This window comes from Cyclopterus lumpus, chromosome 1, assembly GCF_009769545.1.
Source record: "Cyclopterus lumpus isolate fCycLum1 chromosome 1, fCycLum1.pri, whole genome shotgun sequence".
Lineage (NCBI taxonomy): Eukaryota > Metazoa > Chordata > Actinopteri > Perciformes > Cyclopteridae > Cyclopterus > Cyclopterus lumpus.
Genome location: NC_046966.1, coordinates 1,432,642 through 1,446,537, shown reverse-complemented (window position 1 = coordinate 1,446,537; position 13,896 = coordinate 1,432,642). Strand labels below are relative to the sequence as shown.

At 42.2% G+C, this 13,896-nt stretch overlaps 2 protein-coding genes and 1 non-coding gene across 4 annotated transcripts in view; 1 reads left to right on the top strand and 2 right to left on the bottom strand.

The window, feature by feature from the left end:
* Positions 1-8,690, top strand: part of LOC117734880 (microtubule-associated tumor suppressor 1 homolog A-like) — a 46,432-nt gene extending 37,742 nt beyond the window's left edge. For both annotated transcript variants that reach the window (XM_034539215.1, XM_034539206.1), the window contains exons 7-14: positions 2,081-2,204; positions 2,359-2,449; positions 2,846-2,951; positions 3,180-3,253; positions 5,330-5,425; positions 5,574-5,690; positions 5,899-5,996; positions 7,166-8,690. In XM_034539215.1, the coding sequence (XP_034395106.1) occupies positions 2,081-2,204; positions 2,359-2,449; positions 2,846-2,951; positions 3,180-3,253; positions 5,330-5,425; positions 5,574-5,690; positions 5,899-5,996; positions 7,166-7,367 (908 nt within the window). In that variant the 3' untranslated portion in view covers positions 7,368-8,690. The remainder of the gene's footprint in view (positions 1-2,080; positions 2,205-2,358; positions 2,450-2,845; positions 2,952-3,179; positions 3,254-5,329; positions 5,426-5,573; positions 5,691-5,898; positions 5,997-7,165) is intronic.
* LOC117734893 (fibrinogen-like protein 1) lies at positions 8,683-12,476 on the bottom strand. The gene is given in 16 exon segments (XM_034539224.1): positions 8,683-8,829; positions 8,832-8,963; positions 8,965-8,989; positions 9,169-9,224; positions 9,226-9,375; positions 9,859-9,897; positions 9,899-9,948; positions 10,038-10,092; positions 10,094-10,136; positions 10,243-10,289; positions 10,291-10,347; positions 10,349-10,404; positions 11,069-11,123; positions 11,125-11,145; positions 11,147-11,239; positions 12,406-12,476. Coding segments are annotated over 16 exon segments (996 nt in total). The 5' UTR covers positions 12,463-12,476; the 3' UTR covers positions 8,683-8,769.
* A 775-nt stretch (positions 12,477-13,251) lies between these two features.
* Positions 13,252-13,343, bottom strand: trnar-ucu. Its single transcript is given in 2 exon segments — positions 13,252-13,287; positions 13,307-13,343. It is a non-coding gene; the product is annotated as a tRNA-Arg (tRNA).
* Between the last annotated feature and the right edge of the window lie 553 nt (positions 13,344-13,896).

Sequence of the window (13,896 nt, the reverse complement as noted above, 5' to 3'; positions counted from 1 at the left end):
ACTTGCTTGATTCTTGTTGTTCTGAGTTTGGACTCATGGTTTAATGCACTTATTGTAAGTCGCTTTGGATAAAAGCGTCAGCTAAATGACATGTAATGTAATGTAATATTCCCTTGATGAGTCGCCTGACCCACATCTCCAGCTTCCTCTCTGCCTTGAAGATGAAGATTGAATTCATTAAGCTTTCCAAATATGTCACTGAGATAGGCCAATTTCATCAGAAATTCTTCATCAGTAAACTTGCCTGCAAATTAATAATTATAATTGAATTAATATTAATATAATTTGACTCCAAAAAGTGTATGCATGTGTAACGTTACAAAGATAAAATAAATAATAAACTGAGTCCACCTCCTTTGCAGAATAATATGTGTACAGTTTCAATTATATTGTACTGTCCTGTATGACATATATATGTCATGCATAAGACGGATGTTTAATGTCTCTGAGCTCAAACACTCGCGACAACCCTTTTCAACCTGTGAAACAGCTGAAAGCTCCGTCTCCTCAGAGTACAGAAAACAGTCGTGCTTTCGGGGTTCTTGTTTTTATGAACACGACCACGCTGATGGCATCGGTCAAAACCTCGTGTAGTTCACGGCACATCTGTCTGGCTGCTAGCGCCTCTCTGTGAATGACAGTGTGTCCATTGCACATTTGGAGAGACTCTTGATCAGCGCCTGCAAGCCCTTCCTTTTCCCTGCCGTGGTCTGCGCACCGTCTGTGCAGAAAGTCACACAACTCTCCCATTTCAGCCCGTGTTCCGTCAGGTAACTGCTCAGAAGCCTAACGAGCTCTTCATTTAGCTAAGCTACTAAGCTACACGGGAGTCGCAAAGGATCTTGGAAGTCGAGATCGCGCATGCGCAAGCGTAACCTGTGAACGCCGTAACCGTAACGTAAACATTTACACATACTTTTGTAATATGTGACGTTCTCCGCACTGCCCCCGCAGTTTAAGAACCACTGGTGTACAGGGTTGTTGTTTTTATCAAATGTACCTTTAATGTGATGGCATCCATATATGTTCCTGGTAGATGAACCGTTCTGCTGCTCCAGTAGGCCTACAGATCACTGCTTCAAAAGCTATACAAATATTTCAGAATAGAAACAAACTTGAATCAAAATGGCGTGTGATGATGGCAATGATATAAAGACACATAAGCGTGCATGTGCTTGCGAGAGAGAGAATGAGTCGTGCTGCATACTTCTGAGCTGACTTTTCAGCTCAGAAGTATGCAGATGTTTCAGGGTTGTCTGCTGTAAGAGTAATTAAATTGGAATGCGGTTGTCATGGAATGCTGAGGAAGACCCGCACACACAAACACAATGAGAAATATGTTAATTATCTCATATCAGTATATTCTGGAATACAATAATGTGAGTCTCGGGCAGGCACAAAGAGGGCAACACATGGATTTAGTTTGTTAGGGTTTTTTATTATTGCAAATTATGCTGTTCTTTTCCCGGTCGCTTCGGTTCTCCGCTCCGTCACCTCTGCTTCCCGCTTCTCCCGTTCCTCAGCCACTACTCCTGTTTTTATCAGGAAGAGACACGAACACAGATTGACCCCAGCTGAGGCTGACTACACCTCATTTCGGCACTGTTCCCTGAACCACCCCTCGCTCCGTCCCCTATGCAGCTGAGCCTAACCACGCTTGTTAAAATAGTAAATGGTCAAAATAGTAGCTAAATGATGGCAAACCAACTCCACATCTGGCCTCCACTCCCCTGACCCTCAAAAATGATTTTTAAGTCTGATCTTATGTTATAATAAACTAAAACTAACTATAAATAAACTGCTGATTCCAAACCAGGTCATTCTTTTCTCTCCTTCACCAAGATATGTGTTGGTCTTATATGAAGTGTATATATCTCTGTGTGTGCAGCCCTGTGTCATTTAGTTTAGTTTTCTATCACTGGTTTCCTTTACTGTATATTTGAGATATTGTTTGACAAAATGTTTAATTCTAGTTGAGTTTATGCTCTTATTTTACATTACAATAGCAAGAAAATGTCATATGAAACATAGGTCAGTGACGTGTTTTCAATCAGAAGCACATACTCTTTTCTCCTTCCAGTTGCATCGTCTCAGGGCTGCGAGCGTCTCCAGAAGGGGAAGGAGGAGGTGTGCGTCAGCTTGGAGGAGGCCTTGAACAGGCTTCAGAAGCAGCACAAGGAGGAGCTTGTGCTGCTGGAGGACAGGTGCAGTATTCACTTCTGCTGATGTGTTTACAGCTGGACACTCAGCCTCACACACAGTATATGGAACGTTTCTTTTGTATATGTTACCATACTGTTGCTGATTCTACTGTATGTAACTTGTGTCTCGAATTGAACGTTCCTCTGTATGTGTCAGATTGATGAGTTTTTACCAAACAGAGTGGGACAAAGTCCACCAGACGTACCAGGAGGAGGCCGACAAATGCCGCATGTTGATGGAACTACAGGTTGGAACACACACACACACACACACACTGTGTTGTTACAGTCACTCTTATACAGTATACAGTAACAAAGAGTTACCTGTAAAATGCGTTTTAGATCCTACGTCTCTCCCATTAAACCAAGTGTTATTATGAAACAAATACAGAGTTGAATACTCATGATGTACATTCATTTACATCCATGTATATACGTTGTGTTTGTGCTGCAGCAACACCTCCAATTACCCCACATACACTTTCAACCTTCTGTCAAAGATGTGATCCAACAGTCTGCACCACAGTTGTAATAAAATAATCCCAATGGACAGAACCAGAAGCTCAAATAAACTAGCAGTAAGAGATTCGATCAGACATTTCTTAGTTTCACATGGCTTCACTTTTTGCGCCTGCATCCTTTAGGTGGAGGAGCTAAGGAACCAACAGGAAGCAGAAAAGAAGAACCAGGAAGTGAGTTACAGCAAGAAGATGGAGTCTTTCAAACTGCAGTATGATACCTCCTTACAAGGTGTGTGCAGGACCAACACATACAACACCTTTCACAGCTCAACATATGGAATAGTCTATTAAAAACAAAACTGAGGACTTTGAACACTAAACCATCATAAGCGATTTTTTATGTTGAACTGTTCAGGCATTTATCGCTTTGGAATTCATATTTTCAAGATGAGTCATTACTGATTAGTCAGGCAGTTTGCTCAATCATTTTATGCTAATGTATGTTTCTGCATTTCAGAGCTAGAGAGGATCCAGCAGACGGACCTGGAGAACCTGAACAAAACACTGAAGGAGACTGAAACATCTCTTTCTGTACGAGAACGTAACACTGAAGTTTCAAAAGAAAGTGTACAACATCCGTAATGAAACAAACTGACACTTATTGTAACGTTTAAAAACATTTTTTAGTCAGTGTTCCTTACCAGAAACATACTTCAAGGTGTAGTTCACCCCAAAACTACATACATTGTATATAGTACTTACATTCCTAGGCTCTTTTATGTCCCACAAAAGTGTTCTATCGAATGGCGTTAAGGAAAATGGAGCCCCATTTTCGCTAACCTATTGCTAAATAAAGCATTTCCTGATTAGTCTGTGCAATGGGTCGGCTGTAGCTTATGGGGAGAGTGGTAATCCCGTAACTACAAGGTACCCAGTTCGATCCCCGATAGTTGCATGTTGAGTGTCCTTGAGCAAGACACTTAACCCCCAGCTGCTCCAAGTAAAAAAAAAAAATGTTTCCATGAGTCAATGAATGGATACCAGACACTTGAATAGTTCTGCTCAATATAACTTATTTTTTTGTGCTTCCATCTGCCTCCATTTGTTTGCAACAATATCAGAATCAGAACCATTTATTGCCAAGTATGTTGGACATAAAAGGAGTTTGTCTTGGCGGGTGGTGCATAACATTGGACAATAAGACAATAAGACAAGTAAGACAAATAAACAATTTTTGGGCTCTCCACTCTCCTTAATGCCATTCGATGTGTTTGCTCACATAACAGGTGCTGCAGCAATCAAACAAGAAACTTTTCTAGTTTGGTTTGAAAAAATTGTCTGACTACACAGCAATATTTTGTTTGCCCTTTGTAACATTTAAAAAATGCAGACATTTTTCGTATGGTTTAACATAGACAGTTTCTTTCTGTCACAACTTCTGCCTCACCATTGACAACTCCACTCTGTCTCCCTCCCCTCACATCCGCAACCTCGGAGTCATGTTTGACAGCAACCTCTCATTTGAACATCACATCAAACAAATCACCAGAACCCTCCTTCTTCCACCTAAAAAACATTGCCCGTCTTCCGCCCATCACTTTCCTCATCTGCTGCTGAAACTTTAATCCACGCCTTCATCACCTCCAGAATTGACTACTGCAATAGTATTCTTTATGGCACCATCTTCCAACATCCTAACAGACCCCAATACATCCAGAACTCTGCTGCTCGCCTGCTCACCCACTCCCGTTCCCGTGATCACATCACCCCTGTTCTCCAGAGCCTCACTGGCTCCCCGTCCCACAACGGATCCAATACAAAATCCGTCTCCTCACTCACAAAGCCCTCCATAATCAGGCCCCCTCCTACCTCACCGACCTGCTCCACCACCACACTCCATGAGGCCCCCTCCTACCTCACCGACCTGCTCCACCACCACACTCCATCAGGCCCCCTCCTACCTCAACCGACCTGCTCCACCACCACACTCCATCAGGCCCCCTCCTACCTCACCGACCTGCTCCACCACCACACTCCATCAGGCCCCCCTCCTACCTCACTGACCTGCTCCACCACCACACTCCATCAGGCCCCTCCTACCTCACTGACCTGCTCCACCACCACACTCCATCAGGCCCCCTCCTACCTCACCGACCTGCTCCACCACCACACTCCATCCCGTCAGCTCCGCTCCTCTGATGATCTCCTGTCCATCCCACATAGGACCAGGCACCGGACGTGGGGTGACAGAGCCTTCTTATATCTGCCCCTCCCTCTGGAACTCTCTCCCCAAACTCATCCGAGACTGCACTGATCTTTCCTCATTCAAATCGCAAATCAAAACCCACCTGTTCAGAACTGCTTTTAATGTGTGATTGTTTTTTTTGTTGTTGTTTTTGTTTTCTTATCAGGGTCCGAGCGACTCAAAGTCCCTATTTATTTGTTTTATTTGTTTTACCTGTATTTTAGCTATTCTTATTTATTTATTTTTTAGCTCTTAGGATGTTTTAATTATGTGAAGTGTCTTTGAGTATTATGAAAAGCGCTATATAAATTAAATGCATTATTATTATTATTATTACTGGTTTCTACTCTGAGGTATGAACCAAAGCTCAGTCTTCATCCAATAATTATTCTGTCTTTGTCCTCCTCTGTCCCTCTTACTAGGAGAAAATATGTGAGCTGTCAGCAGAGAAGGGGGCTCTGAATGAAAAGCTGAAAGCAGAGGAGGAGAGGAGGCAGATACTCATTGACAAGAATCTGGTAAAGATGGTTACATCTATAATAATAACTTTCTGTCATAGTGACTCAAACACAAACCTTTTGGAGATTGATGGTGACTTGTAATCAACATTACTGTGCTTTCCCCACAGAAAGCATTCAAGGTTCATGTGTTTGTTTGTTTGCGCAGAAGGCCTCCCACACAGTGTACCTGGAGCAGGAGCTGGACAGTCTTAAGGTGGTGCTGGAGATCAAGAACAACCAGCTGCACCAGAAGGAGAAGAAGCTCATGGAGATGGACAAACTGGTAGACACCAGTCTTTCTCACATATTATCATTTTGGGTTGCACCACTGTGGTCTCACAAGAGTCCAATGTTCTGAAAATAACATCACTTTTTTACATTGTTTTGAGGGCAAATTGTACAAAACATGCAGTCCAGCCATATTGACACTGTTCAGAGGCTTGTATGCATATACACCCAACAGTCTTTTTGTGCGGCTGTGTTTGTCACAGTTGGAAACTAATGTGAAACTGGAGGAGTGTCTGACGAAGGTCCAACAGGAGAACGAGGACTACAAGGCCAGGATGGACAAACACGCTGCTCTCTCCAAGTATGTACTCCAGGTGCTATGTGTGTGAGATGGTGACTCATCTCTCTGCAGAGGCGTTAATTTTACCATCTTTATCTGCCTCAGATTATCCATCTGTCTCTGTCAACATTCAATTCAGCAGTTTATTTTGTATAGCCGAAAATCACAAATTACAAATTTGCCTCAGAGGGCTTTACAATCTGTACACATACGACATCCCTGTCCCAGGACCTCACATCGGATCAGGAAAAACTCCCAAAAAACTCCCAAAAAACCCTTTCACAGGGAAAAAAAGGGAAGAAACCTTCAGGAGAGCAACAGAGTAGGATCCCTCTCCCTGGATGGACAGAAGCAATAGATGTCATGTGTACAGATGAACAGAGTTACAGAGTTACAACACATTCATTGAATATGACAGAAATTATGACTAATGAGTAGTAGGCATGGACCACGATCCGGATTTCCACAATCCATGAAACAGGAGAAAAGAGAGGAGGGGGGGGAGGGCATCAGCAGGGCCATGGCAGGAGGCAGGGCCCGGAGGCAGGAGGCCCATTAGGCAGGAGGCATCGCGAAAGAGGCGGGGCCAATGAAGCATGAGGCCAGGCCCTTGAGGCAGGAGGCACAAAGAAGCAGGGCCATTGAGGAAGGAGGCCAGGTCCAGGCCAGGGGCAGGATGCAGGAAGCAGGGCAAGGAGGTCAGGGGGCAGGGCCCAGGAGCCAAAGACCGGCTTCAGACACAGCCAGGTCCAATGTACCCTGTGAGGTCCAATGTCCCTGTACATAGCAGCTTTGGAAGATTTGGTGAAGCGCAATGAGTGCATGTCCGCTGGAAAGTAGACAAGCAGGCATGAAATGATTGGATAGGTTTATTGCAGTCCTGTGACAACCATGGTTACCTGATATTTTCCTTTTCTCACAACATTTGATTTATTGGGAAGTAAAGAGAATTTCCAGTTAAAGCAGACCAAAATCAATTTTGCAATACAGGGGTATATTTTTGTTGGATCACACATGGACGGTTGACCTCTGTTAGTTATTTTTGAGAGTTCAGTTTTACGCTTTAAAAAAGTTGACCTGCGTGAAGCACTTACTAAAGATATTGTAATCCAAGTTCAGGGCATTCCTTTCAACTCGATTTAACGTCCTGAACCTGGACTCTGATAGCCTCAGTGTGTCTCCCCCTGCAGACAGCTGTCCAGTGAACAAGCCAAACTCCAGCAGACACTGCAGAAAGAGTCTAAGGTAAACAAGCGTCTGTCCATGGAGAACGAGGAGCTGCTGTGGAAGCTGCACAACGGTGACGTACTGTCGAGTCCCCGCCGCCTCTCACCCACCTCACCGCGGAACTCTACCTCCTTCCCCACAACTGCACCCGTATCGCCCAGATAACCCAGCAAGAAACGACAACCGCTTCCTCTCCTGCGCCGTCCTGCTTGTCCTCGTAACCTTTACAAGATAAAGACTTCAGTCACAGCAGTATTGATGGATATTAATGATACACTTGTACATTTGGAGTAAATTGCATAAAAGACGCTTCTCTTGAAAGTGATAAGGCATTGCAGTGGCACCGATGCACTTATGTCTGAGTGGGACTGGCCTTGCTCTCTACCAAATGCCTGGTTCTCCAACAAACCTTTCTTCTTTTTCTGAAGAAAGCATTAATAACTGGCACACCTCAGGGTCTGTACAAGGCGCCTCACTCTTGTTATGACTATCCTAACCTGTTTTCCGATATGTTGTTTAAGTCCTGCTCATCCTGTTCTTTTATACCGCTCCTTTCTTAAGAGGTGATGAGAAAAACCTTGGATGTGTGGCATATGTAGGTTTGTGGATAGAGACTCAAAGTGTTTGGGTTTGGCAAATCATAAAATGACGGGTACCTGCTCGATGGATTAGCACAGATTCTTTTGCACTTTTTCCCTTCTTTTTAAAGAGGACGTTTTCCCCCAAGAGCCGAAGCTCAATTACTTATTTGCTTTGGACATCTGGAAGAAGTGGATGAACTTGGTGTTCTTTTTAGGCAAACAGGAACTTATATTCTGTTTATTCATCTCAGGAACTGACCAAATTACTGACCTGATCTGTTGATCCAATGGATATCTGTTCCTTCATGTAAACTCACAACATCTACCTTAATCTATGTGGAATGTAATCAATCACCTTTGGATGTTAATCTGAGCAGCCCAGTTCGGAGACACAAAGCCAAATATGTAAAAGAAGTGTGCTGCCGGGACGGTGTTCACCCCTCTCCCCTTTATTGTGTGTGTGTGTGTGTCCCCCCCCCCCTCCTCTAAATCACCTTGTGCCCAAACAGAAACAAGGCAAGGCTGAACAAGTGGCTGATCAGTTAATATCTGTCCTATTTTTTGGGTCACATGAAAACCTGCCAGTGATCATTTCCACAGAGAAAGCTCCCAGACTCTCCTGAACTGGCCGATAACTGGCCTCTGTTTTACGGAATCACTTTGTCTATCTGGTGTCTGTCCTGAAAAACCTCAGATGTACCCAGTTTCTTCTCAATTCACTATGTTCAGATTTATTTTGGACATAGAATAAATAAAATATGACATTAGATCAAAGCAACATTGTTTAATTTTCAATATTAAAATAAATGCAATGCTTTACATTTCTGAAAAAGTCAAAAAGGTAAGTACAGGACGTGAGTGAGATGAAACTGATTTCACCCAGTTAACATAATGTTCACACCTTCAATGGATGTGAATTAAGTCAAAGTGTGTTGTTCAGCTCTAGTAAGGGAGACTTGCTCTCAGCCTATTGGCCATGAGGAATGTCAATGACGTCGCCCTGCCGCTTTGCTGTGGTCGAGTTGTTCCTGCAACGGTGCGCCTGACCGGTGGGCGGATGCTCGAGGTCAGCGGCTCGTACCATCATGACCACAGATTTGATGGAGTACCACCAACCGTGCCATGTGTACCACACAACCCCGTCATCAGCCATTGCTTGGTACGGCCCTTTGTAGTAGTTGACCGTTCAAGTTGCCTGAATCGCACCTGTGATGAGGACGTAAAATAAAAATAAAGAGATGAGACACTTGGCCAGCAGTAATTACTGTATGTGTGTGTTGTCATTTTGAATTTTTTGCTCCCTTGTTTTTTCTATTTATTTGCAAATGTGGTTCTTCACAGCATAACTGTAGTGCCATAGTGAAACTGAAGTATCTATATATTACCTGCTGAACCACCATCCTGACTTGCTGTGTCTAATACACTTGGCATCGTTTTTCCACGTCAACGCCATTCAGCTGGTCAAAAGTGCTGAACTTGACCCCACTGCCTGGACCGGTCCATTTCTTCCCGGCAGAGGGGCGGCCGTGGACGTCAGCCAGGGCGTCCCCTGCATTCCCAGTGTAGTCTCCCACATGTAACTGGTACTGGTCCTTTGAGTAAACAGGGGAGTCAAAGAAAAGAGTTTTGAATGAATCATTGTTGTTGCGAAAAGTGCTTTGGTATTTTTGGAGCCAGATGTCCTTACTGTTGTTTCCATATATAGTCTAAATAAGACCGCTACTGTTATGGGAAGTGAATAGAGAGCAAGGTTATAGACTGAAAAAGAATGCTTATCAGAAGCGAGACAGATGGACAGACAGAGGGTTACGAGCTGTTTTTACAAGATACAAAAATAATGTAGTGGATTACAGACAGAAATGTATGTAATCCAGTCTGCAGAATTTAAATATTTTTTTTAAATGCATTCAATTCTACAAAGGAGAATGAGATAACTCACTTTTTGTAAATGCAAACTAGGTTCAAAATGTTGAATCCTGTGGAATTAATCAACTTTTTGTTGCGATAACTCTTATTACAAACCCTCACCTATGAGACGATAGGTGACTTTTATTTGTACACTGTCTCCATTTCACCTTTTCATCATCCACTTTGAAGTTCTTGTACTCTGCATTAGCGCTGATTTCCCTCAAAGTCTTCCATGTTGATCCGCAGGTCATAGTTTCCTAGAAGACACGAGTTTCAGTAGGCGACGCTCCTATTAGGTCAAACAAATCGTGTACACACACACACACACACATACAGATAGACATACCTTGTGAAGTGAGATCGTGTAGAGGTTTATTGCCCAGCCAGAATTCTCCATCGGGGTGAGTAGAGGTCTCCAAATCCATGCTTGTACTCCACCCAGGCTCTGCACACACCGGGGGCACATACTGATTCTACATTCCACTTACAATGTCACATTTTCTCGACACATGTAGACAAACTTCCAATATGACACACACACACACACACACCGGTCAAAGCTCTCTTTGCCGTCTTTCCTCCTCTGGAAGACAGTCCAATCCTCCTCCATTGTTCATGTCACAGTAGACACTCAGTGCAGTGGGAGAGCCATCTGGGACGTATCACATACAGCCCACTGGCCACATTACTGTCCGCAAACACCTCAGAGCAGTCTGAAGGCACAAAGATATACAATATTAAACATTCAAATCAGGTAGATAAAGAAAAGCTTTGGATACAATAGATGCAAACAGAAACACACAGACATATTTGCTATACATGTTTGAGAGAGTCTTTTTAGCTGGAAGGTTTTTTATTACTGGTGATGCAGCTACAGGGTCATGACAAAGTGTTGACTAAGCAAAATGCTATCTGCTGATTGGCTGCTCGATAAAAAGTTGGTTATCAGGGCTTTAAAACAGGGCTTTCATTATGAATATTCTTTGGACTACACACACACCAAGACCTGGCATGATTGCCTTACAAAGCTGTTTTGGCTAACATTTACAGGTCCAGAGTGTGCAAGCCAGAAAACCAAAACAATGAGCTAAAAGAGTGTAAATGGCTCTGTAACCGGGGCGATCTCAGAGTTGGTGATTATTCTCTGTGGGTTTTGCCACTACAAGCAGTCCCTTTTATTTTATAACTGATCGCTGAATAAATAAAAACACTCATTAGCATCGCTTTAGCGCTTGTGCTAAAGACTCTGCCGGGACTTTAAGGTATAGCTGGTGTTAGGTAAGTAGCTAGTAATTAACTTGCTTTGTATGTATCTAGGCAGGTAGATTAACACAATATAAGAAGATTTCAAAATGCACAAATGGAAATCTCTCCTACCTCTATAGAGGTTCTCGGGGCCCATGTGTAAGTTGGGTATGTATTCCAGCTGCTGGGGCCTGGCTATTGTGGAGCTCCCTGGATGTAGCGATGCTGGTCGTTGATCACCTTCATCAGACGCCGGATCTCCGCTTCCAAACGGATCACCTTCTCCTCACACGGCACAGGAGCCTAGAGAGAGAAAGAAAGACCAATTTACTAACTGGCAGATCCAGGGTTACAGTCAGAACCAGTTAACAATGTGCTTCTTGGATAAAAAACAGAACTGTTAGGCAAAGAAAATTAACCCTCTAAAATGTCATTGGTCAAAAAATAAAATAATCTATAATCTTTGCAGTTTTCAAACAATCACAGATCAAACGGGTGAAAAGGGCATGGAGGTCAGAATAACAACAAGGCTGCTAGCTGTTATAAGGTTTATTATAGTCACAGCTGCCCTCAAGATGTATTCTGTATTCTTGCATTGGTTCAGAGGCACGATTTTAGTATGTAATTTAATCGAGGACCCAGTCCAGAGTAAAGCTGCAAAATAAATGTGTAGCTGTAATCACATGGGTCAGTTGACACAAAAGCAGCATAACTATCGAGAGCAGACATGAATTGATCCCCCTGAACATGAAACCAGCATCAAGGTACTGAATCTCACAGAAACAAACGTACATAAAAAGGTGCCACTCGAGAGTTTTGGCTGACCATGTCTGCTTTGTCTTCAGCTATTGTTTTGAACGTTGAAAAACTACATTAAAAACATGAATAGCAGCACATCTTTCCAGAAACAAAGTTCCTGTTACTTTGGATAATCTACCATGAGTAGTTTTACATTGGAACTAGTAATTTACCAAACAAATAGTCCCTATAAAAAATTGTCCACTGTGGGGTCTGTGGATAGTGTAACCGGGACATGGTTTGGAACAGTCTCCCTGACCACGTGAGGGCAACACAGACCCTGGACTCTTTTAAAACTGGCCTAAAAACCTTTTTATTCAGGAAGGCGTTTTTGACTTTGTGTTAAATCACTGCCAGCTATTTTCTTTTCTATTATAGTTTGTTTTTTTAACTATCTACTGGCTCTGTAGCATTCTGAGATTATTTTCAAATGAAAAGAGCTTTACAAATAAAATGCATTATTATTATTATGGTTTGAGGAAAGAGATTGTTGCTGTTTTGTAAATTATATTTCTTACTACTGTCACAACAACACAACAAATCCTATCACCTTTTTTGATATGAAGGCAGCAATCTTAATCAAAATCTGTTCACAAAAATACCCATCTGCAAGAAATATGGCATGATTAGAATACTATAGTACAGTATGAGTATGAGTTGGTGTTTCTTACCGCCAGAGTGGCAGCCATGTGAAGAAGAAAGGCTATTAATATCCTCAGTATTCCCATGATCAGTGATCTAATTGGTGACTGAATCAAACTGCCAGACACTCTGGTCTTACATTGTCTTTAGAGTCTCAGAGACTTCCTCTCTCATCTCCTCTGTCCTGTTTGGATGTTTGATGTTGTTTGTTGATCTTTCTCACCATGACTCTGTATGGCTGGAGATTATTAGACTGCACATGGAATGACACTTTGTAAAATGGCCTCCATCTAGTGGTTGAAGTAAATAATCATTGTCTCCTGTTTATATCTAATGCCTCCTACCTCTACAAAATACATTTATACTATGTATTTATTTTTGTCTATCTATATTTCTTATTTCTTTGTGGGATATGGTACTAACCTCACTGTGAAGCAAAAGTTGAGCTGCATAAATCCTGTGACCACTCCCACTTTACAGTTAGATTAGTACCACCTACCTAATTAATTAATACACACCCATACAGACTTTTGTATAAAATATAAACATTTGTTTATAAGAAAACATTTCGCAGTCAGCAACAAATACATTTGCAAGTACAGAAAAAGCTTAAATTAATAAATATGTATTTCATAAATAAAATTAGCAAATAACTACAAGCTGTAATGAATACATAAACAATTAACTTGATAAATGTTTCTGTTTTCCCACAATTATCTGAATTGCCAACATGTATTTGCTTATTGAGTTAAGTATGTTTCGTATGTATATACCTAATAATACGTGTATGCTATCTGTAATTATTGCAAATGCATATATGACCGCGTATTTAAATCAAGAAAGATTATGCAGCAAGAATACGATGAAAAAAAGCTCGACTCCGGTGGGACTCGAACCCACAACCTTTGAATCACCTCTCAAGTGCTTGACTAGAAGTCCAATGCGCTATCCATTGCGCCACGGAGCCACCTGTTGAGGTGTATTCATACATTACCCTAAAATTTGCAATAACATTTCTTTGTGAGTCTTGATGGAAACTGTTATGCATGTTTAAGGGTTCCCTGTATACTACGGTATACAGTGATGGGACAGGTATGTTAGATAACTTTACCTATGTAGCTAGCGTTAGCGTTAATGAGTCAAATGTCAAATATCAATATTGACTTAATTTCGAATCGTTGTCCGTCGTTATCTTTAATCGGTAGGTAACCGATTGTAGGTAATTGTACTTGATTCTTGTTGTTCTGAGTTTGGACTCATGGTTTAATGCACTTATTGTAAGTCGCTTTGGATAAAACGTCAGCTATCGCTGTCAAGAATTGCCTCGACGGCTACCAACAATGTTCGAGCTCACGGAGATGTGCGGTGGATGACAAGACAGCCAAACTCCTTCTTGCCGGCTTTTCGAAAGTAAGTCAATTTTGGGGGTTTTATCAATACAAATTATTTTCGATATTTTAATGAACTACCCGATCGATGGCTCGATAACATTTTTACGAACGACGAGCTAAGGTCTCAAG